We start from the raw sequence: 26,358 nt of genomic DNA, 5'->3' as shown, positions 1-26,358 counted from the left end.
TTAAATCTTTAAATTATTACACGCGGATATTTAATGACGTCATCATGTACAGATAGGCGAAACTAAGTATTCGAAAGTTCAGTTTGGTTATCAAAAAGAAAAAAGACGCATACAAATTGGGGGTTTTTAGTTTAAGATGTTTGAAAATAAGGTATTACTCATATTTAACATGTAGCAATTAAATTATTCAGTTTTTCTAAATTGAAAGGTAATAAATTCAAATAAAAAAATTCACCTTATGTTAATTAACGAAAGAAATAGAACTTTAAATACATGTTAGGATGGATAAATAATTCTATCCAACAATTTTAATACCCAAAGAAGAATAAATAGTATAATGCAAGCCACTGAAGATCTATTTCTTATTTGGTTGTTCATACTAGATGCATGGCTAAGCTAGAGTTTATAACTTACCCTTTCAGTTTTGATTGATACAAGTAAGAAGTATATGTATTTCTGAACCACAGATCGGAACATTATGCAAACAAACTAAACTAGAAAAAAATATATTCTAAAACGTGCTACAACTGCGATATGGAATGGAAATTATATTTAAAATGTGTCTACTTGTTTGACTGTAGTTAAAGATTTAACTAAAACACATAGTATGCGTTTGGATAGATATTATTTAAGGAAAAGTAATTAACTAAATGTACACACGAGGGTCTAGACGGATACGGTTCTTAACTACGAAGTAATTAGAACTTTCAGCAAATCGAATTAGCCCCCTAATCAGAACGAAACCACTTCCGGTCTTCCGGTTTGTTCCCCCACGTAACTCTGGTAGAATGTGCTGACTCCTGATTTTGAAGTGTGGTGTGAACATACGTGGTAATTAATAAATTAAATGTTCAACCAGTTGACGAGAAAATAAATCCATATACAGAAATTACTGTATCAAAATTGTGCATGAAAATCGGATGGAGGTAACAAGAATGGGAGTACAATCACACATGAAAATTACAGCCCTATTTCTTTCATTCATTTTTTTCTGTTTTAATTTTCGTCAGTGGGTTTGAATTTAAGTTTGCAATAAAAGTTGTTGAAACAGGGATATTTATAGTATACTACCATAATAGTTACTTGTAATTGTAGTAAACGTGTGAGTATATAAAATGTTATCACTTTTATGTACAGTATTTAATTTAGTCATGGAGTTTATATACTGTATAATATAAAAGCTGCGTGTTCTCCTCAAAAGCTTCCAACTTTTTCAAAGGCCAAGTTTACTGCTTAGTCCTCAAAATCTTTCGTCTTTCCTTATTCTTCAACCCCGTTTCGTTTCAGGGGGTTTCCTTCTTTTTCGTACGGCGCGCCGTTATTCCTGGGCGCAATACATTTCTATAGTGCATTTTTTCGTTGATCTTAGTTTTATTTTTGACCGGAGGTGTCCTGAAAATTGGTTTGTAACAAAGAAACGCTTGAAGAGGACTTCATCATTTATATTTCTCCTTGTTTTAATTTTGTTAAATATATGAAATGGACACAAAACAATCGAATTATTTGCAAGTATTATTTTATTTCTTGCATCAGAAATATCTATATAGTCAAACTCTTTTTCACGTTATCTAGCTATTATGGCGGCTGTTTGGTTGTCAACAAAAGATGTTACAAAATATACAACATCAATGCGGAAATTGAATTAAAATATTCTCTTTGATAATAAAATACATTATAAACAAACTCATCACAGCATTTAGTAATTTCCTTTTGGTTGTTTGCAGAAACACAAATTCTTAAAACAAATGTGCAAAGTTTTCGCCAAAAATATATTTAATACATTTACTCCCTTACATCAAAAATATAGTTTTAGGTAATCCATTTTCTGCGTTTGTTTGAATATTTGCTGTGGCAGGAAATATTATCGAAACTGTTACGAAATCGACAAAAAATATAGGTAATGCAAATCTCTCTTGGAAAAAATGTTTCCTCAAACTCCTCCCTATTTTATACTGTAGCGGCTGTTTGGTTGTTTGACGCGGAAGCAAAAATGGTCAACTGAATTGTGGGATCTGCGCAAGAAAATATCACAAAATAATTGTTCAGACTCTCACCCCGGTGTTGTCCTGTCTATTCGGCTGTTTACCGCAGATCGGCGACCTTGGCATTATCACTGATAACAACGGACCACGACGGCCTGTTGCTTTCGTCGAGAAAGTGTGTCTCGACCTAGTGGCAGGCAGTCAGTGCCGTGCTGTAGGCCGTGCAGGTACCGCTAGACGTGCCATGTAGCTGTGAAGTGCCGCGGTGTGTTGTGTCCAGTGTTGGGATTAATTTGGATACCATGGTGGGTGGATATTACGACGGCCCTAATCCACTGCTGAAAGGAACTCTGTCAAGGTAGGAGCTGAGAGTGAAAGTGGAGGAAGTAAATGTGTTGAAATTGCTAGGTTTGGTTAGGTTAGTTCCTAACCTAACATAACCTCTTTGGTTAGGTTTTAACCTAACACAGCATCACCAAACATAACCTGACCTAAAGAGTGTACACACAAGAGCTAAAACATTTGATTGCAACTTAGCAACGTAGAGTATTTAACTAAGTGAAATTAAAGTGGAAAATAGTAAACATATTTAGTGATTTAACGATTTAACATCTATCACAAACACCCATCGATACCACTGATGTAATAACAAAAAGGAAACTTTTCAAACTGACCTACGTCAATCTGGTACTCCACGACTCGTTAGTCCTTTCGCCTTGAGGTTACCTTCACCATTGACTCATGGGACGGTTACCATAGTGTTCGCAAAGCTAGGAATGTTCAAACAATAATAAAATATGAAATAGCACTTCCATTGATCGAAACTGACCATGGCACTTGCACAATAATTCAATTTCATAATGTGTTTGCACGTCAAAGCTTACTTAATTCTTTGCGAAGAATATAAACACGAACAACATTCTATGTAAGCTAGAAATATACTCAAAATTGTATAATGTTACTGAAAAATTACAACTAATCAGGCCCACTTTTATAAACGGGCAGACTGGGCATATGCCCAGGGGCGCTGGTGGTTTGGGGGCGCCCACTGGGAGCCCCCAAACCACCACCTGCCAGCACTAGGAAAAAAGGGGGCGCTGCTCTTGGGTTTGCCCAGGGCTCCACTGACCCTTAACGCAGCCCTGCAACTAATGCGGATATTTTCATGAGCTGACGTTTAAAATTTTCTCACCTACAACGCACACACCCTTCCAATATGGTTGGTTACCTAGAGTCTCTATATTTAACAAGATGACTTAATACAAGTCTCAGTTTAAATACACTTTCCACGAATGACTCAAAGCTAATCCTTCTAAAAGGATTGTGATCGGGCGGTGAAAGGACTAGGACCTCAGCTTTCTTCGCAGTGAATTTCCAGTCAGCTGTAACGGTTCGTTGTGTAACTCTATTGAGTCGATTTTGAACGCTGTCTTGTCTTGTCAGACGCAGTTCGTAGATCATTGTTGCCAACTGTATAAACAACAGCTGATTGACAAATGCTAGTTCGTTATGTGGAGCGGTTTGAAACTTTGCAAGCTGTTTTGTCAGAAACGGTTCGTAGTTCATTGTTGCCAACTATGTAAACAACAACAGCTGATTGTCAAATGCTTGTTATGTGGCGCAGTTTGATGATTTGAACACAGTCTTTTCAGACGCAGTTCGTAGATCATTGTTGCCAACTATGTAAACAACAACAGCTGATTGTCAAATGCTTGTTATAACCGCAGTTTGATGATTTGAACGCTGTCTTGTCAGACGCGGTTCTTAGTTCATTGTTGCCAACTATGTAAACAACAACAGCTGATTGACAAATGCTAGTTCGTTGGAGCGGTTTGACACTTTGCAAGCTGTTTTGTCAGATGCGGCTCGTAGTTCATTGTTGCCAACTATGTAAACAACAACAGCTGATTGTCAAATGTCAGATCGTTATGTGGCTCAGTTTGATGATTTGAACACAGTCTTGTCAGACGCAGTTCATAGATCATTGTTGCCAACCATGTAAACAACAACAGCTGATTGACAAATGCTAGATCGTTATGTGGAGCGGTTTGACACTTTGCAAGCTGTTTTGTCAGATGCGGCTCGTAGTTAATTGTTGCTAACTATGTAAACGACAACAGCTGATTGTCAAATGCGACTCATAGTTCATTGTTGCCAACTATATAAATGACAACAGCTGATTGTCAAATGCTTTTTATTTGGCGCAGTTTGGCATTTAGAACGTTGTCTTGTCAGATGCGGCTCGTAGTTCATTGTTGCCAACAATGTAAACAACAACAGCTGATTGTCAAATGTCAGATCGTTTTGTGGCGCAGTTTGGTGTGTTTTCAACCCTGTCTTGTGTCTTGTCAGATGCGGTTTATTGATCATTATTGCCACCTATATGTCATAATGTATACATCAACATATGACTGATCTTAGTTTGTTATGTACCTTAATCTTGTACCTATTCACACTACTCTTGTGGACTCACTAACTAGTCAATTCAAAACGAAGGCCCTTTTACAGTTTTCAACGTAACGGAAAATATTATGTGGGTTTCACAAGATTACCAAACTTGGGTATTTGTTGATTATTGACCATCTACTGTAGACAATACAAAAATTGCAGCTACCGAGGCCCACTTAAAACATTGATTTAGACCTACCACTTCCGGGACGATACCACAATCCCAGGTTCCACAATTTCAATTTAGTAATTTTAAAACTCACTCAAAAGCTTTCTCAGAAGGAAACGTGTTTTAACTTTAACAGATTGAAAACTTGAAAGCATATTCAGGTCATGGTAAATTGAATTTTAAATTACATAATTCAAAAATATGCCACAACATGCCGTGCTTTAAGTTAGCTGTTTATTTAAACAACTGTTGTAGACAGATTCGTCGTCACCTGTTGCTAAGTGTGTATTCGGTAAACTGTTGATTTATGCTAGAACTCTGACCGTATTGAAATGTTAAATTTAAAATTACCGTATAGGCCAAACACATTTGCATTAAATTATATACGATATTAATTACTTAATTTTACTACTTCCAGAAGAATATTGTCATATACCGTACTCTACTATAATAAAACAAATCTGAATGAATAACTAGCCAAAAATGTTGGCCTCAATTATTTAAATGAAATTTGGGACAGGTCAGCTTATTATTGAGTAGTTGTCATATTATAATTTGTATTTTGAATGGGAAACTTTTTTTTATATGATTATAAACAAATAGATATGACTATCCTAACCTAACGCAATCTTAATTTTAACACACAGTTAAACACCCACACAGTTTAACGGAATAATAAACGTTGACATTGTTTTTATGAATTAAACTATACAAAAAATCTTTTAAGCTCCCTATATTTTGTGTTGAAGCAATTACTGATCTTCAGAGCTATGTGAGAGTGTAACCATAACTGATGACTCAACTGGTATTTGTCTTGTCGGGTTAGACTGACGATTTGACAGCTGTGCAATGTAAACATTTCGAACGAAATCTTCAGTTGACTACGCTGGGCTTGCAAATTTATCCGTATATTCTGTTCACACCATTAGAACCATGTTATATAAATATTGAATACGCCTACTAAACAACAGTTGTGTTCTTAACTCCACTTGTTATAATGTATACAGTGTGATTGAAAAGTCCCGGAACGGTGGAATATTTTTTTACCATAGATTAAATAATGAGACTTGGTATATCAATAACCATAAATGTCTACTCTTTTAAGCTATTATCATTTTTTCCCCGTAAGGGGGGCCTCACACGAGGTTTAATTATATAGTATGGTCGTCCATGGATAAAAAACATTTTTAACTAGAAGCGGTTATGGTGGTGTACTATTTTTAACAATGCACTTCTTTGTCTGTACAGTAGTGTGATCATGTGTTTATTCTTGTTAAATTTTGAGTTAAAATAAAACCAAACAGTCATACTAATGGAACAGACAAAAGCTGCATTGAAAAATATACTTTATTCATAATCTTCTTTTATAAAATAATCTTTAGAGTGTTTACCGTGAAATATAAATGCAATTTCCAAATCAATCAACGAATAAGTTGCTATTAGTGCCTCTAAATTCTAAGGAAGGTGGTTTGAAAGACAATTAACTAACCGAGTCAATACTAAAATTTCGAATCTTCATGTAAACTGAACTCTGCCGACCATCACTAAAATAACAATGTGGTTTTTGGGACTGAGATAACTGTACAAGATTAACTAAAGATTTGTGATGATTATGTTTAGTTTGGAAATCGAAAATTGTTAAAACGTATCCATATTTTGATCATGAAGGATAATTACGGCGTGGTATGCAAATTATACATAAATTACAATAAAATTCCAAGGTAAATAAATGCGGACAGTTGAAGTGTACCTAAAATAATAGAAAGTTTACATAAATAATATTCTTATAAAAAAAACTGGATAAAACTATAAGATTGGAGTTCGGATGTCTACTTAAAGGATGGCAGTGAATGCGTTTACGTTATCAATATGCCAATAACCTTAATCCGTGAAATCGTTAAAGTTAATGTAGCGATCGTCTTCATTGCTTCAAGTTGTAATTCAGTTTAGTAAATCACAATTATGGCAAATTAATATCACTTCTATTCTATAGGTTTCCGTTTTACTGAGAAATCCAGCTTACCCTCAATAATCCGGATTTAATTAAATTAAAAGGTTCCTACTGAAACCCTAACAAATATTTTGCTTTTGAAAACACTTGGTAAATGATAAAAGTAATAAAATGAACAAACTAATTTTTGTTTTTGGATGAAAGAAACAATACTTCTATAGATCGCTTATTCCTTAATATATCTCCATTAGGTTTACCAAAATGTCTTCAAATGTTTTCAAATTTAGAAGAAAATTGCATTTAAGTGTAGCAGCAAACTTAGGCATTCGTTGGGGCGATTTTATTCATAACTTGGGGCCAATGTGCAAATTTACCTTTTTATAATCTAAAACTGTAACATTTGAGCAAGCTATAATAAACAATGTGAAATGTAGGCTAATAAACATGTCTAACAAATAGTTTAGTATTAATAGTGCACATACTTATATCTTTTACTTCTAGTATTAATGGACCTACACTTTGGCTTTAAATACACTACACTTTTGGATTCCATAAATTTCTAGGAATATTCGTCCTATAGATTTTTAAAGTATGAGCTTGATTTAGGATTGTGGAACTAATATTTTCTATTTAAATACAAATAAAAATTGGTTTATGTTACTTACTAAATTACAATTTATACCCCATGGAAATGTTAAAAGATATCATGCAATACCAATACAGTAAAAGCTATAAAAACTTAATAATAATAATAATAATTTATTGGTATTTTTTTATCACTGATTTAAACCGCCAAAAGTAGCATTTATATCAAATGGCGTGAGACCTTCGCCCCATTGTACGATTACATAATAAACCGGTAATCGAACTTAGTCAAACAAAACAAAAACCCTAATTAATATTCAATATTTATCGTATAAAGTAAGTTTATCGGCGTGGATTTTAAATATTTCACGTACGTTTTACTAACACATTTTATGCAAATACTAAAGTAAGATAAAATAAAATAATTACGACGAGTTAATAATTTGTTTGCTTATCGATAGTACGAGGTTGGGATTTTATTTCATGAAAAAAGTTTGATTGCGATGCAAAATTAAATAAGATGTATTGTTTCAAGATTTGAAAATGCATTCACTAATAGAATGAAGCAGACGTTAAATTTCCATTACATATTGTTGAGCCAGTGTTGCACTTGATAAGAAATTGCTTAGTCAATTCAGTTGAGAAATCTCACTTATTAATTTTCTTTCTCGTACTGTACGGAGATCATACCACACTGAAACTGGCCATAGTTTAGTGTAAATGGTAGCATCTTGTATGCACAAATCCGTCATCATAGTGTAATAATTAAACTGGAATTGTGATTAAGGAAAAAGCTACATTATTTTTTGTGGAAAAAATGGGTACAACTTATTTACTGTAAATGTAATATCAAACTTCAACTCAGTTTCCAACGCTGATGCTTTTTGGTCACCGTTAAGATTGATTTCGGGAATGACATTTTAAATTTGTTACATAGCTTAAGTAATTGATTGACAATAAAATGAATTTTGTGCGTCATAATTAAACTGTTTACATTAAAACAGTTTTTGTGAACAAATGTGCTTCTTGATTATATATTCGCATAATGCATTCAGTTTCCTTCCATACTCAATGTTTATTTGTTTGGTAGTTGTTGACGGATAGTTTTTAGTTCTTAAGGGATTTCGTATTTCCAATGTAAAAGAAAAGTTAAGTTAAAAATTGATTGTCATGACTTGAATCAACACCTAAAATACAGAATCGTCGAATTTCTTCGATTGGATCGTTTGGTCCGTAACTGCTTCTATTGTTGAACTAAAACAAACTAACCTAGCTAAAGAAACGGGTATTCACTTTATTCTATATCCATCTTCACTAGTATTCAGCCTAATTAAAAAAGTATCGTTGAAGATAAATTTGTAAGATTCAATTCTTAAACTAATAATAAAGGTGAACCCACATACATCGTTCAAACAAATACTAGTTTAGATTTTTCCTAATTTAGTGGTACTAAAAGTTGAACTACAATCATTAAAGAACATTGTTGATTTGAGGAAAACCTAGCTGTAAGCGACTCATTTCATCACTACAGCTGTTGTCCTCGCCGAGTGGTACAGGGAAGTACGAATACTTTATTTGTAACCAGTTCAGCTTTTCTGGAATCACCAGTCAAGCTTTTCGACCTTAGTCGTACCTTTGATGGTGGAGAGTTGTAGACATTTGCAAAATTTAAAGATCAAAGTTGTAGCGTCGGATTTTTGATAGCGAAGACGTCCTATATGAACCAGCTGATTAAATGAATAGCTGTAGAAAGTGTCAATAATTATTTTTCATTATAAATTGGACTGTTTGGCATAGGAATTGAACGATACTCTACAGAGTTACTGATTTTTGTTATGTTGCATGATTTTTAACCAAGGGAAATCGAAACTACCTATGATCTGTGTCACATCAAATAAGATAATATTGGAAAATAAGGGGGGAAATTGGAATTTTGACTGTGTACCAGCAACTTAAAGCGACTAATTCAACTACCATTTTGGTTCAACTTTCAACTTCTTCGAAAAAGACCTATCTGTAGACAATAGACAATTAATCTTTATTTACACATTCATTAAGAATAGTAGCAGCGTCATTGAGTATTAACGCATATATCTGTGCAATGATCTGTGCTTGATCATTTTAATAACGTAAATAGTATTATCTAACGAAACAACCTATTTAAGTCGATAAAAAAGCTACCCAGATAATTAATTCACTCCATCCTACACTCATCTAAACATTTATATTCCGCTTAAAATACTATCAAAAAGTAATAATATGCTCTTATTGATTAAAATGTTGCTACATAAATTGGTTAATATACACGATGGGTACTTTTTGATTGTTTGAAACTGAACTTAACTGTTCCTGATCATTGGGTTTTAAATAAATGATCCTGACTGCTGATCTTAGTCAGTAACAAAGCTACATGGGTCATCACACTTCATTCTACATTCATCCTACACTCTTGGGTTAAAATATGCACCTAGGTGGCGTCCCCACCTTTGGTGATATCGTAATTGGTAATAATATGTAATAATATTGTATGCAAAGTTCGACGGCCGTATAAGTCTGTTTCCATGAAGTTGAAAAATCGCTTACATTGTAAGCTAAATCTATTCCACAACATGGATTGTAATGTCTACTCGACCACAGTTTATATAATCCAATGAATTAACCGTTAACCAGTTTTACTAGGTTCTATTTAAGTAACCGATTGGAAATGGCAAACTGGAAAACGTTCCTAGTCGATATCTGTCACTGGGTAAACAATGATAGTAGGATCGCAGAACGTGGAAAATACAAACAACACAGCATTTATGGTGGAGGAAGTGGTAAATTATCGATGTAACTTACACACGAATATAGGTAAAATTTTCTTCTTATCTGTTTAATCGATGTGGATTTTGATAGCAGAGATTATTGTGGACACATCATGATTGGTAAAAAAGATTTTAACGACTGGGATCTGGAATTCCCGTATTGAGGTGTGAAAGTTTGGACACAACAAGATTAGTAGACCCTAGGGTTGAGAGATAAACTAAGTCTAAGTCATACCTTATCACGGATGACACTGTTTAATCTGTTTCTTTTATGTCCAGTCTTTATTAGTGAATTTCCCTATAGAAAAGTAGCTATTACCGTAGGTGGCACGGTAATACCCAAAACCGGACCGAATCACTTTCATTTCGATGTATTCAGGCCAAAATCACTATTCTTTCAAATGTATATAAATACATAAGTCCTAGAAAGCAATACATCGAGTAATTTTGATCAGATTTTGGTTAAATTTAAATTGGAGGTTTAAGGCTGGATAAACTTGAATTATTTCGCGAACCTTGAAATTTGAATTAATTATCTTGCTAAAGATGGAGTCGTGGGAACGGGGTATTATGGGGGTTTGAAATGTTGGATTTTTATTTGCCTTTAAACCATGAAAATACCCAAGTTTCATTACAGAGCCATCTTGTAGAGCGAAAACAAATAATTGTGTATACATTGTTTACTTTCCTCATAGCAGCGAACCTAAGTACTCGATAAATCTAAGCTTATTTAAATATGGAAAGAATATGTCTTGTTTATGGACATGATTGAGTAAAAATCCCTTCAGACAAATTGAAATTCGCTCGTTTAAATTTAGGTCCATTTAAAAAATTTAATTAATTTAATTTAACTTGTTATGTTCTACGTTCAACTTTTTCAACGTTTCTTGGTGTGTGTGAGCTGGCTCGTTATAAAAAGACGTAAAAACAATACGACCAATTAAACATTTTCCCCCATATAACAGTTTAGTCTCGTTTAAAAACAAAGAGCTTTTATCGCACTGTATTTTTTCAATAATATAGAAAAACAGTTAGTCGATATAAACGCACTTAAACCGAACATGTAAAAAAAAATCTCCTTATAATATTGAAATAGCTTAATTTACCTACTTGCTGAATCAAATACTTACGACCTCACATAAGTATAAAATCCTAAAAATGGAATAGTGATTGATCCTAAGCAAAAGGGAGAACAAACTATTGAAATTTCTCATTCAACTCCATCCCACTAAAGCGAAATAGTTTCGCTATTTTTTCTAAAATAGGCGATTCTTCTAAAGTAGGTTTGCTGCGACGGGGCCCTGAATGAAAGTAAGAGTGTCATCCCCCCTGTGTATTTTTATCTCATTGAATGTAGTCATCATTTCCGTTACTACGGTACTTGCAGCGTCATTCTAAACACCTTCAGCATCTGCGTACATTATACAACGGATCGGGAGGATTACCGACCTATCGGCTTACTACTTCATTTTGAAAGTGTTTTTATTTTTTTATTTGTTAATGTCAGATTCATACAGTACTAGATTTTTAAATAGTTTGTGTATTTTTTAGTTGTGCAATTGGAATAGTGACGTACAGAATGAATTGACCGATGTAGGTATTTGTTTGCTTTCGGTATGACGTAATTTAAATGTTGTTTTCTTAGTGAATGGATTTCCAGCAAAATTTAAATTTGTTATGTTGCAGCAAAGTAGTGTGTTAAGTAATGACGAAATGAGATGTAAACATTATGTTCATGTTGGGCTCATGCTTTCTTTAATAACAGATCAGGAGTTTCAACTTTCGGCCTTTCGGTTTACCTACTCGTATTGAACATTGTTAAAACAGTTTTTTTTTGTCTCTTAAGTTAAATGTTTAGCAAATTTGTGTTTTTTTTAATTGTGTAGTTTAAATTTCTATTCCAATACCAATTGTCAATAATATAACAGCCCACTATATTATTCACAGATGGGTACATTGAAAATGGATCGATCTCTAAAGAATCAAGTAATAAAAATGTATAAATTTTATACTCTATATGAGCAATGTTTGCTTGTCTGTATGTCTACTTGTATGCTTGCTTGCACAAAGATCTTAAAAACAGCTTCGATGATTTCCTTCAAATGTTGTAAATTATTAATTTCTGGCCTAAAAACGTGTTTAATGCTGTTAAAACTGCCAAGAAAAATCTAATTACATTAAAATCGTAGGTAAACAAAATTAACTGAAAGTAAAAACTTTTCATTGGCCTTATGGGTTGCTAAGTAACCATGTTGATTGAACAAAATAACAAGGACAAATTTGACAAAAGACTTGTACGTTGTGGCATGTGTTCATAATAAGCCGTTCACCCACTGTACTCTAGCAAATTACAAAATACAGTACAAAAAGAAAAACATCAGTTGTTGATACTATTGAGCAAGATTATACTGAAGATAACTCGATATAGGTGGAAATAGTTCCAAGTTCCGATCAAATATTGATTATTTAACTTGACTCTCTCCTACCAAAACTTAATCCCCAAAGTAATTAACTAAAACACTGTTTTAATTCAAGCAAAATGTCAAAACAATGTTTTTGCAAGTATATGCTATTATAAACGAGTGACCTCTCATCGACTGTAAGACATGCATTTATGTCTTGAGGATTGCCAGGTTAAAGTTTCCATCATAATAAATTAAAATTCTACTGAAACTTAAATAATAAAAGCTAAAATTAGTTGTTAATAAAACGTGAGTTTCCTTTATATTGCTTTTACAATCGAAATAAACTACACCGAGCCAAGGCTCGGTCCCCAGGTACTACTGTCGACAATTATTTGAAATGTTAAAAGCTAGTTCTACTCTTGTTCATTGGAAATGTTTACTGTAGAAATTTGCTGTTTTCTGCCTGTTTTTGTTTGAACAGCTGTTTCCCTGCATTGTTGTCTTCACCTACATGTTCAACTCAATAGATTGGCTAATGAACTATTGATCTGTAATGGAACACAAAATAAATGTTATACAATTTATAAAATGTAAGTATGATAGGTATTTCGGAGAAAAGAGTAAACTGAGGAAAAATCAATCAGGAAGTTAATTAATCAAATCTTAATGATTTTAAACCCTCATACTTTTCGGTACAAAGTTTTCGTTGTTACACAATCAATAATTTCGTTTTAATTTCGCAAATTATCTTTTCTCTAATGAAATGAGGAACGATTTATGTAAATATGTATTTTTGAATATACTTCTAAATTACATTTGTATAATACAGTACTATTTTTTTCTTTAATCAGGGTGATTAGCTAATTGTTGTGTTCATTTATAAACTAATACTTCGTTTAAATTTAACTGAAGATAATTTTCTAACGAAATTCGATTTCCATGACATATCTGCCTTCTTATCACTATTGGAAAAATCAAATTTTGATGTTACTTTTTGATTTTAGTATTTTGTATACCATTAACATATTTTATGTAGGCTTGAGAATATTTTATGTGCGTTTCATGTTGGTGGCGTTTGGTTGTACAAATGATTAAATTTGAATAATCTGGATTTCCTCTTTGCCGTTTGGTGGTGCTCGTAGAGCCAGAGGGGAAGCTATACTATACAAATATATTATTTTATTCAGTCAACCTAGTTTTTCAAAGTTTTTTTTTTATAATAAACAATCAGTAAACAAGAAAACACCACATATAGACACAGAAACAAGCTTTGAAATTGGTTTCAGCAGCTCTATAAAGATGATATTTATCATTATAAAGTGCTATTTGACGTAATTTTTTTGCCTTCAGGTATAAAGATGAATATAGCTATAAGAGGGTTAAATCAATGCTCTAGTAACATTTTTATCTTATATAGGTCCAGTTGTGTTTATAATCGTGTGAAGTCTTTATTGCCTTGCCTATAAGTATTTATTTTTACAAATAACTTTTTTTTACTCTAACAACACAGTGACAGTAATCACGACGAAATTGCATGCCATAGGACCATCTATTGTGTGCTTTAGGGTGCGAACAAACAAAAACACAAACAGTAGACAGTAAACATGGATAGTGTAATCTTCGAGTTGAGGAATCCAAGACAAACAATTCACTACTCTACGTTTCAAGTTTAGTTGGCATAATTGGCGTTACTTTCACTACTGAAATCGTTGAAGCACAAAATTTAAGCAATCAAGTGTATTTTTGCATACTCCACTCCCACTGAATGTATTAGTTATTGATTTTGTTGGTTAATTAATCATTGGCTCATTTTAAGTTTATTTTACTGTGGTAATTAATACCTGTAGAATTCTTCAGCAAGTTTAATCGAAACAATACAAATCCTTACCACATTGTTTCAAGGATAGGTTTTATTTTGGATGGTTGTTGACGTATACCTCATCTCAACTGGTAAAAAAATAAATGTTCTTAGAGACTAAGTTTTATTAGGCCAATTTGAAGACATGTTTCTGTCCTGTAGATGTCGTGTGCGGTTTTGGTTTTAAATTTGTGTCTTGCTATTTAATAAACGTTTAAGTATTTTAACTACATATTACAATCTTTTTAGAAATTACGTATTACTTTTCCGGTATTACAACCGTATAAATAAGTAGAAATAAAAAAGTTCAGTATATAGTTTGATCCTGAAAATAGTCATAAGCTTTTTGATTGGTCGAAACTGGGCCCAGCTGACATTGATTATTGGGGTATACAAGTCCTAGCTCAAAGAAACAGCTGATCTTTAGTCACCAACAAACTTACACAGATCATCTCCCTCCATTCTTCGATTGGGTTACATTCATTATAATTTATTCAGTTTAAAATAAGTTCTCAAAGAACGTCGCTGTCTTAGTTCAATTACTGAAATAAGTGACTGATTTAAAAGTTCACATTTGAAGAGGTGAAGGTGTGAACATACGATTAATTGTGAATGACCGAGGGGAATAGTTTTCACAAAACGTATCGTCCATAAATCCCCAGTTTGCAGTTAAGGCAGACACATCAGAATCATGGGGAAAGTGTAGCCTCATCTGTGCCTTTCACTCGACCATCTCACGTTCACACCACACAGCTACACGTTACAAAGGAAAATACTAGTTACTTAAACTAGTAATAGGTACTGTTATCTGTTACTTATTTGTAACTAGTTGTGAATTAGTTGTAACGGATAAACAGAGTAAATGGTACTTGATTGTGTATAATTTGCGAGTTAACACCATGCCACACAGCTACATGTTACAATGGAAAATACTAGTTACTTAAACTAGTAATAGGTACTGTTAACTGTTACTTATTTGTAACTAGTTGTGATTTAGTTGTGACGGATGAACCGCGTAGATGGTACTTGATTGTGTATAGTTTGTGAGTTACATAAACCACACAGCTACATGTTACAATGGAAAATACTACAAAACAATAAACTAAACAATAAACAATAAACTATGGAAAATAAACTAGTATCAGGTACTATCTGTTACTTATTTGTAATTAGTTGTGAATTTGTTGCAACGACTGTTCAACAGCGTAAATGCTACTTCATTGTGTATAATTTGTGAGCTAAACCATGCCACACATCTACATGTTACAAAGAGAGATACCCGTTATTTACACTAGTAACAGTAATTGAATACTGCATAACTGTTACTTTTTAGTAACTATTAATGTCAGTGCTGTAACTGTTTTTCTAGTTGAAAGATCCCCATCGTGGTTTTTATATTACACCGTGCTACTATGCATATTGGTAGGGGAGCGAGCTGGTCTAGTGGTTAGAGCACAAGACTCCGGGTCCTGGGGTCCCGGGTTCAAACTCCGCCAAATCACGAATGGATTTTATCAAAGTGATATTGCCGTAACCCCTAGGTCAAGCCTGAAGTAATGTGAATAACAATTCCGTACCTAGCGTCCTAACAAAAAAAAACTGTGCATATTGGAACTGAGACTGTTGTTATTAAAAATCACGATTTGGCTATATTATTGCCGTTTGGCAGCGTAATTTTTACTTGCTAATTTCATACAATTAAATTTCTCAATTTTACTTCTCTTGCACTTAAAGAGATCTCGCTGTTGTATACAAAATTGTCTTTTATATTTGTTCAACTTTCTTACAAACTAAACAGACCACATCACATGTATATCGTTCCCAGTGGACAGCATAAAGCTGTTCAAATCTTTCCTTACTAAACCAATGCTGGGAATATGAGCAATTATTTCTCATCGGATGAATTACATCTTCCACAGTCCCACGCATAATGCGACTAATTTAGTTGTACAACGAATGTAGCATTAATGCTGTACTGTGGATATTTTCCGAAGAGATGTCAAATGAAAGTATAAACTTAATGAGGTGTTATTTTCATTTATATTGTTGTCCATTCATGGTCTTCAAGAGAGTATACAGTGTCGTTGAACTGGCGAATATACCGGCATCAGTATTATTATTTAATTAATTTCTTTGATAGTGAGAATCTATTGAATTTAGATACTGCGCGTAGACATTTACTTTTATCAGTTTAAAGTCATCACAAATCTAGGAAAATTATTGAATTTATCAATGATTTAAGGGTTAAACACTTTGAACCCTATTACTTACGTGGTAGCATACTTAACATTTTACATTAGATTTCGGATTTGTAGCAAGAAAAATCTTAGATTACTGATTATTTAGTAAAGATCAAAGACGGATAAATAACCACACTATCAGCTTATGTTTAAATTATAAACTATGTTTATCTGGATTTAAAGAAAGTAACTCACAGAAGGGGTTTAGAGACAATCAGTATTATGTAAATTTTGTAATTTAAAATCGTCATCCTCATTCACAATCTACTCGTTACGTATATTTAATACAATATATATTATATTAAGCGCAAGGTTGTTCGCGTTTTCTATCCACTCAACACAGGTTTGTTTACTTCTGTCGTCTCGAGACATAAAACAACCACAAACAGTTTGAAGGTCAGATGGACCTGAGATTTGAGTGAAACTTTCTGGTGTCTCCGCTTTGTGGTTAATTAACTCTCGATTATTGTTTCAGGTTTGTCAGAAAAGACATACATTAAACAGCTACTTATGTGACAAACGTATTTAATTACTTAGGTATTACTGTTTTATGCGGTGATTGATTAAATCTACTACTTTGATCTGTCATAATTTTATGGATAAGCTGAAGACATTTTTAATACAAATTTATGACCGGTATTTATTGTGCGTTTTGATGGATAAGTATTTATTTCTTGTTGTTTCACCGACGCAAATCGTATGGATTCAAGTCATAACTCAATATTCAGCGTTCAATGACACTGTTGAGATCGTTGATGTGAGACTTGGACTACGTTTTACATTGAACAATTTGCTCCTTGGTAAAAACCGATGGGCAAGAAGTGGTTTGCGAATAAATGTTTAATGTGTTGTAATATTTTTATTTACTAAAATAACAAAAAGTAGAAGACATAAACGTACCCATTGGGTTATTGGACATGAAAATACCTTAAACTTGGCTTTTAAAGTTTGATAATAGTATTAGGGATTATTAGTGAATTTTCCATATAGGGAATAAGCTATTACCGTAGATCTCAGGGTAAGGCCTGGACCCGGGACCGATTTACTTTTTTACCTCACAAGCAATTACATAAGTGGCGTTTGGAGATGAAAATCTAAATGTCTATGTATGTTTCCGAGTAAATGTATACTGTATTCCTAAAAGAAGTATGTAATAACTAGACCAGAATAAGTCGGTGTAACCATAGACTAACCAACACAAATATACTTCTCACCACATTGTACATTTTGAAGCTCGTTTTTCGTGCCTAGTTCCGGTGACACTGATCGCTAGTGTGAACGAAATTTGTTTTATATTATTTTAGGGTTAATTTAATTTATTCTGCTTAACTGTTTGGTTATATAGCTAGGGGGCGGGATGTTGTTTATGATTTGATCGTTTTATTTGGTTAAACGAGGTTTTAAATTACTAAAATGACAAGAAACAAATTGTAAACAAGACACGACCTCTAGTGCACCGGACTGAACTAACAATATTGGCTTCAGCTGTTCCATAAGGATGAGAAAAGGATGTATTATTTATGGCGTTCCGCTGAAGAATGCCTAAAAACTATGCACTGTCTCAGATGTTTCTATGGTCTAACTGTTAGGTTTATTAAGTGTTCAACTTTTCTAGAAGAAAATATCTCGAAAATTATCACTACCTCGACACCGGCGACTCCGAAGTCTGAATGTCTGGCTTGTGGACGTCCTTGACGTTGCCTTCCCGTCTCAGACAAATGTCAGGATCAGGACCTGACAATCGCATAGTTGTAAAACTCGCCGATTCTGTGATTCCGCAATCGCGACTTCCTTCTGGACCTTCTGGTAACTGGTTATTCCCAGGGGATCGGCATGTCTTTCGTATATTTTCGTGGGAATGTGTGGAATTGAAATTATACAACTTCTAAACTAGCGTACGCGTTTGTGTGCTTTCGGAAGAAAATCTTTCAGTACTAAATAGTCCGATTGGCCCTGATGACAGATTTTACTGGTAAAAATTTATCATTGTAGGCTAACACACTTTAGTATACGTATAAATATAGTGGTTTTGAAAGGAGGATAATATTTTATTCCTCAAATCCAAATAAAACCATAAAGCGACTTTTTAACCGTTTACAAGGCTGCTACATTGATAGATGAGCAATACTGTGCGTTTCAATCGTTTATTTTCCATCCATGTGCATGTAAATTTCTAATTTCAAATCTTATTCTTCTGGACAATCTATTAGAGTATATGTTTAACCTATACTACAATCTATCCACAAACATATACAAGATTAATATAGTTAGGAGAATGCAACGTGAATCATCCAAAACCCCTGACTTAAGCTTTTTTTTCAAATGGGTTGAAAACGGTCTCTAAAAAAAAACTAAAAAAACGGTAAAAGTTGAAAATATTAAATTTTAAATTCCGAACCGGTACCTTTAGATTTTGACTGTAAGGGTGGTGAAAATCATTCATTACATAAATTGTTTTCTCAGATTTGCATAACATCTCGTATTCAACTACTTATGTCATAACTGAAAAGTTTGCAAGGTTCGCGGGCCGCAGACCTAGACCCCAATAGGCTCGAAACTACACCAAGGCCACGGAACAAACCTATACATTCGCCAACCTGTGTTGAACAAAGTGAAGGTCTCTGTGAAAAGCTCTTACTCCGCAATTGTAAATTGATTAATCACTCGAGGCCCCGACATAGTTGAGTCAGTTATGAATGAAGTAGGAACAGTTTTTGCCAACTTTTGCTATTCTTGCGAAAAGCATTAAACTATCATTGTTAAGAGTTCGTGGCTATTTATTTTATCTGTAGTTTAAAGTTGCTCTTTTCGGCACGAGCTCATGTTTAACGAGGCGAAGTCGCGGACAGAGAAGCGAGTGTCGGAATCACACTTTTGGTTCGTGTGAAGAACTATATTTCTCGCAATAGCAGTTACCATTTGGAGAAAGTTAGATGTAAGATGTTCTACTCCGCTAATGCAAATACATGAACGAATCTTGGGAAAGAAGAATCGATCGAAGACAAATCTACAAATGTGAAAACCCGATCACGAAAGGAAAGTTTTTTTGTTGTTCTGTATAGTTTCCGGTTTGAAACTTAAAGATCGTAAAAAATCCTTGGAGTAACTTGTTGTTCAATCGAGTGCTTCAAAATCATCTGAGTTACGTGCGTAGAGTTATTCTAAATAAGTTGACATTTTTAAAATGAATGTATGAATTGATTACCCGGTTGATTGTGCTGCTTTCAGTTATTTTCGTTTTTAGGTTTTATTTCTAACCATCCAGTCCCATCAAAACGGAACACTTATTGTGTCTCATCGATTGTAAGTACCCTATTGACACCCAAGAGAGAATAAATCATTTGTTCAAACCATCTCTATTTATATGAAAATTTGGCCTCAACTGGTCACAGTTATTGGTATTTAAATTACAGTATTCAAAAGCAATGGTGGTGTGCTACAACCAAAAGCTTGGTGGTAAATGACAGTTGTTTTGAGATTTTACCATTTTGCAAAAAATTATCATTTCCATTTTTTGTAGAGAAATGAAATTGCATATTAAATTCGAAATTTGCTCACGAATATTTTATTCGATTGGGATTTTCTCTGTTCTTGGGTAACGCGTTCATTCGATCCTAACTGGGAGTCGCTTGAGGCTAACGCTCGGCTAATATCGTCTAATGACTAACCGACTAATAGCTTGATAGGTCGTTTGACTCGCCTATAGTCGTTAACATGACACGTGAACTATTCACTAGTCCATTCAATTATATGTGTAAATGCGTGTATTTACCAGGTTGGTTTCCGTGGAATTTCATGAGAAATTTTCCAAGTAGTCTCCAACTAATTGGTAAACGGTTTTTGCCATCGTTGACTTAAAATGCTGGATTTAATTCCCTAAGTATGATGGCATATATCCGCTAATTGGTGAAAACAATAAAGTTAATACTAACACCTAAAAAAACACTTCAATAAAACTCTCCCTGAACTTCGGTAGTGTTCTACTATTGAAGACGCATTTCCTCGTTTAGTTTCTTACATTACGGAAGTCTTGTGGAGATAATTTTGCTATAGTTTACATACTATAGCGATTTATTATTCTTCCCAATGTGGTAAGCATAATTCCACCAAAAGAAAGCATTTCTTTAAAGCTGCTCTAAGTTCTGAATTGCATAAGGTAAATTATCAAATCTCTAGCTCAAGCGAAAGCTATATCTGCATAGGAAATGTATTCTTTGAGAACAAAGGGAGAGCAACAGCTGATCCCATGGATTATAAATGTAACAATAGGCGAAACTAGTCTCTGCGCCGAATACACAAGTAAAAGAAATCTGAGAAGTTGTTTCAGTCATACCCCTTTGAGCTCTAAAGGTTTATATAATGGCCGCTATATTAACAACCTTCAACCTATACCTATGCAAGTATGACTCAATAAGAACGATTGAGCTACTTGAACTACTTGGGCTTTTGGCAATGACAATGCGAGCGCGGTACTCAATGGTTCAGTCAAAGGAGTCGCCTCCCCTACCGGTAGACACAGCACCGAAGATTGAGGGTTAAAATCCCGTTTTGGTCAAATCCGTGCATATAAATTCCCGAGTTTGACAAACGCTTTGGGACGACACCGGCTGCGAATGACGTCACTTCATTGCGCCGAATCGTTACGATAGTGGCCGGAAACTCCCGATCGAACAGATTCTGACGTCATTGACTACCTCAAAAAGAAAATATTATTATTATAGCAAAATACTGTGTCTAATTGAAGGTAGAGTACTCCCGACCTCATGCGATATTTCGTGAACTCTTCTGAACCCGTAAAGACTGAAGAGAATGTTAGGTTATGTTACATTCTGTTAGGTTAGGTTAGGTTAGGTTTGGTCACGTTAAGTTGTTAGATGGGTGGACTCTAGGTACATGATTGATGGGGAGGGGGCACTACGTTAGGTTAGGTTAGGTTCGTTCCTTTACGAAATGTGACGTTGACGATTTCTAATTTACTCATTTACATAGGAGAAATATTTACAGTGGAGGCGCTCATCATGTAACTCCGTCTTCAATTCTACACGGATTGCATTTGCAGCTTTGTAAGATGAGGTACAATGTAGAATGATTGATATGAGCAGGCGAGGGCGAGGTAGGCTGCTAGCTGCTGCTGCTGCTATCCAGGGTCATTGTGTCAGTATTCCAAGGTGTTGTTACTCAATGTCCAGCACAGTCTGGACTGCTGGATAGGTCGATTTCGTCATCGATAGTTTCCAACAACAATCGATATGACCTGCGTCACATGAGTAACTGTCGAGAGAGTATGAGATGAAAATGGGATGCAAGGCTGTTGAATATATCACACCCAATTTGAATGGGGATCGGGTGTGTTTTGAGTGTACAAATCCTACAATTCACAGTGCAGTAACCATAATTGATTTGGGTCCTGGACTTTACTTAATCCGGACAGCCATTTTATACAGCGGATTGCCCATATTTTCAACAGCTGAGATATGAATGTGTCATTGGGAACTTAGCAGTTGCGTCGCGTAGATTAGAATTCGAGAAGTTTATTATTATTGAAAATATATTAGTCCAGAATTTCTCAAATAGGTGGCTCGTTACAAACAATGAGTAGTGGATGGGTTCTGAAATACTGCTTAATTTCTCTTAAGTCTTTACTAGTTAAGGTTGACTTTACTTTATTCTAAAAGAAGATAGGTACAATATATCTTTATCTTTGCATTTAGTATTAGGAAAACGTAAAAATAAGATTATGATTCACGATTACGTCGTTAAAATGTATTTAAAAAGCAGCACATCCGCGTACACAACGATTTTCGAACATACGTAATGGTTCCAGGCATATTCCAACCAAAATATGTATATTTGAACGAGAATCAGTTACGAAATGCGAATTCGTAATCAATAAAAGGCCGAACCACCAGCACTGTGAGGTGCTTCCTTCGCACAGAACTGTACTTTCTCCCGAGCCCGGACCTTTCACGCCAACGATAAGTGTTACACAGCTCAGTCTCAATGACCTTGGTCATCTCCAAGCTCCACTAAATGTTGAGACAGACCTGTACACCAGGGATACAGCTGTTGTGTCACACTGCTCAGTCTCAATAACCTTGGTCATCTCCGGGCACTACTAAATTTTGAGACAGTCTTGTACACCAGGGATACAGCTGTGGTGTCACACTGCTCAGTCTCAATGACCTTGATCATCTCCAGCCTCTACTAAATGTTGAGACAGTCCTGTACACCAGGGATACAGCTGTGGTGTTACACAGCTCAGTCTCAATGACCTTGGTCATCTCCAGCCACTACTATATGTTGAGACAGACCTGTACACCAGGGATACAGCTGTGGTGTCACACTGCTCAGTCTCAATGACCTTGGTCATCTCCAAGCTCTACTAAATGTTGAGACAGTCCTGTACACCAGGGATACAGCTGTGGTGTCACATAGCTCAGTCTCAATGACCTTGGTCATCTCTAAGCACTACTAAATGTTGAGACAGTCCTGTACACCAGGGATACAGCTGTGGTGACACACTGTTCAGTCTCAATGACCTTGGTCATCTCTAAGCACTACTAAATGTTGAGACAGTCCTGTACACCAGGGATACAGCTGTGGTGTCACACTGCTTAGTCTCAATGACCTTGGTCATCTCCAAGCTCTACTAAATGTTGAGACAGTCCTGTACACCAGGGATACAGCTGTGGTGTTACACAGCTCAGTCTCAATGACCTTGGTCATCTCCAGGCACTACTAAATGTTGAGACAGTCCTGTACACCAGGGATACAGCTGTGGTGTCACACTGCTCAGTCTCAATGACCTTGGTCATCTCCAAGCTCTACTAAATGTTGAGACAGTCCTGTACACCAGGGATACAGCAGCTGTGGTGTCACACTGCTCAGTCTCAATGACCTTGGTCATCTCCAAGCACTACTAAATGTTGAGACAGTCCTGTACACCAGGGATACAGCTGTGGTGTCACACTGCTCAGTCTCAATGACCTTGGTCATCTCCAAGCACTACTAAATGTTGAGACAGACCTGTACACCAGGGATACAGCAGCTGTGGTGTCACACTGCTCAGTCTCAATGACCTTGGTCATCTCCAGGCACTACTAAATGTTGAGACAGTCCTGTACACCAGGGATACAGCTGTGGTGTTACACAGCTCAGTCTCAATGACCTTGGTCATCTCCAGGCACTACTAAATGTTGAGATAGTCCTGTTCACGAGGGATACGGTTGATTTGTTATATAGCTCAGTCTCAAGACAACTAAAAACTTAGTGTTAGAGCCCTTTAAATTATGAATTAAATGGTACAATTCATATTTCCGTAAAAATTATGTTTCAAAAGTTGTTGTGAACTATGTTGTTTTCCCATTAAAAAAAAAATTGTCTTTTAGGAAAAAAGCTGGTTTTTATTAAACTTGAGGTGTTACGGTATGTTTCTTATAATTCTAGGTCCTTATAATTCTAAAAAAAATAGTGCAGCCCCCATTTGCAGAAACCTTTGTGGTTCTCCCTATAAAATATAGTTTAAATTAGGTACTCCCACCGCTTACCCATGTTAAAGATTGTTGACAAGCTAATGGGTGAATGTATGTGTCAGATTGCTGATACCGTTTATTTTTATATATGTTGTATTATGTTGTTGATTGTTTAATAAATCTACGCTTTCCGATCGACCAAATTATTTTCAAAACTTATTGGTTCCAGACAAGACATTTAGACGAGTGATTTTTTTTATTTTTCCGTCTTTCAACTAATAGTTTCATACATTTGAACTATACTAACATTTTTGTATTATTTTAACTAGCTTTTTTGTTTACCACATTTTTTAACGCGTACATTTCTAGGTATTTCTTAATACTTTCCCAAAAATGTTTTTTCTTCCAACTACTTTACGGTCTTCTAATTTATTTTTACGGATACAAGAATCGCGCACTCCACACATTTGGTTCACCATTTTAGTTTACACTTTCACTTTACAATTTATTTTAATTTTGTGTTAAACCAATAACTTATTGCCTCCAAAATCACGACATAAGAAACTGCATAAGTCATCAAGGTACATAAAATTAAGATAATCATTCGCAATATGTCCCCAGGTAAGAGGATCATTTTTAAAACTTGTATGTTTTGTTGTTGTGCTTTGTAGATATAACATTGCAATCCAACAGCTGATTGAGTCTAAAAACCACGGCTTTCTAGATCTGTGACGTAAGTCATACTATGTGCAGTCATGCTATATTTTTATTGCCAAACCGTTGTTAAGACTTTGTTGGATGTTTGATATTGTAGTCGCTTGATTGAACGCTTTGATGGATGTAATACTAAATACTAAAGGATAAGAAATAGTTTACACATATAAATATTCAGCATTTTCTCGTATTTGAACATAGAAACATATTTTCCACCACACTATGATGTTTTTAGCTGTTTTACATACGTTAATTGGTGGCTGAAAGTTACGTTTTGCTAGCCATGCCAGCTATCATCATTTGGGGACCGAGCAGTTTTTTACATCATGGGCCACAAAATCACCTGCCCGCTTACCTTCTTAAAACATGAATGCATATTAAATAGGCTACACAATCAGTATCCATAGCATTGCAATAGAATTGTTTTATTGTCACCGCTGCCTAGCAACTATTTATTATTATTATTGCTGATTCCTAAAATTATTTCTTCACATAATAACCATAAAGTTGCAGTTGTGTTGACTATCAGTGTGCATTATTATTGTGGTGAATAGTGGTAATAGGGTATAGTGCGTTCGTACCCGGTTTGTACCACCATAGATTAAACGTAGGCCTACTCAGAGTATGTTTAATCTATGGTACCACGGACCAAAATGGTTTTGCAGCGCTCGAGCCGACAAAATCTCATTTTCGGCTCTAGGTACGAAATATACTATATTTTTAAGAAATAAATTGGAATTTTATTTTCGTCTGTTATTGTAACTCGTGTCAGATTCGGCTAAGTCACGGTTCTTGCCTAACCTAACCCTAACGTGATTTGAATAAGATAATTGAATATCCAAATATAGCAAAACATAGCAGCACATGCCGTCATTATGGTGATACTTTCTTAAGTCAGCTGAGCCTTTTTTCTCCGTGACCCTGTTAGTGACCTCTCACGCTAAGTTCAAGGACACTCTCAAGGCAATTCCTTTACCGTCTGTTAGGTTGAAGGAACAGATAATGGAAGAATCATTTTGCTTTCAGTGTGAATTCAATTACAGGTATCTATTCCCGATTGTTATATATTTATTTTTCTTACTTGGGCTTATTAGTGTGGCTTAGGGCCTATTCTCTTTTCGTTTTCCTGCTTATTTTCTCGATTCTATTGAGTAATGCTTATTAGTATAGTATAACCAATATAATGCATAGGTTGTACGAATAATATAATAGTGAACTGCTTGGGATTAGTTTGAATTGGTTCAAAATATTACATACTGTTTCCTAAATAAACATTTGTATGAATACTCTACGAAGAAGTAGGCATCCCGTTCCAATGGTTGAGGTGTATCCTCTTTTACAACCATTTATTTATTTATTGCGAACGGCGATACACCAATACAAAAATATTGCAAATATGAAGGTGTTGAAAACAATTTCCAATTTCACAGTTTGATTGATTCATACAGTATTAATTCGTCAACTTAAAATCTAAAAAAACGATTTCTTTCTCATGTAAACCACAAACCATCTAATTAAATTCTTTTACATAGTTTTTTTTAATAAATCAAACAAATTATTTAAAAACTTATTTATAATCAAAACAAGTATATTTATAACAACATAAGCATCTGAGAAGGATAAAAAACACAACGGTAGTCGCAATTCAAAACCAACACTAACAAAAACTATAATAGGCTCACTGGAGAATAGATTACGCCTGCCTAACCATAACACTGATCAGCTGATTG

At 34.7% G+C, this 26,358-nt stretch overlaps 1 protein-coding gene across 1 annotated transcript in view; it reads left to right on the top strand.

The window, feature by feature from the left end:
• Nucleotides 1-2,205: 2,205 nt before the first annotated feature.
• The window catches only part of LOC128987398 (AF4/FMR2 family member lilli-like), a 221,841-nt gene continuing 197,688 nt past the window's right edge, over nucleotides 2,206-26,358 (top strand). Inside the window, exon 1 of the mRNA XM_054408227.1 lies at nucleotides 2,206-2,340. Within this exon, the coding sequence (XP_054264202.1) occupies nucleotides 2,285-2,340 (56 nt within the window). The 5' untranslated portion in view covers nucleotides 2,206-2,284. The remainder of the gene's footprint in view (nucleotides 2,341-26,358) is intronic.

The sequence above is a fragment of the Macrosteles quadrilineatus genome, unplaced genomic scaffold (assembly GCF_028750875.1).
Source record: "Macrosteles quadrilineatus isolate MER2022 unplaced genomic scaffold, UCM_ALF_1.0 Scaffold_2__2_contigs__length_208266976, whole genome shotgun sequence".
NCBI lineage: Eukaryota > Metazoa > Arthropoda > Insecta > Hemiptera > Cicadellidae > Macrosteles > Macrosteles quadrilineatus.
This window is presented reverse-complemented; position numbering and strand designations above follow the sequence as displayed.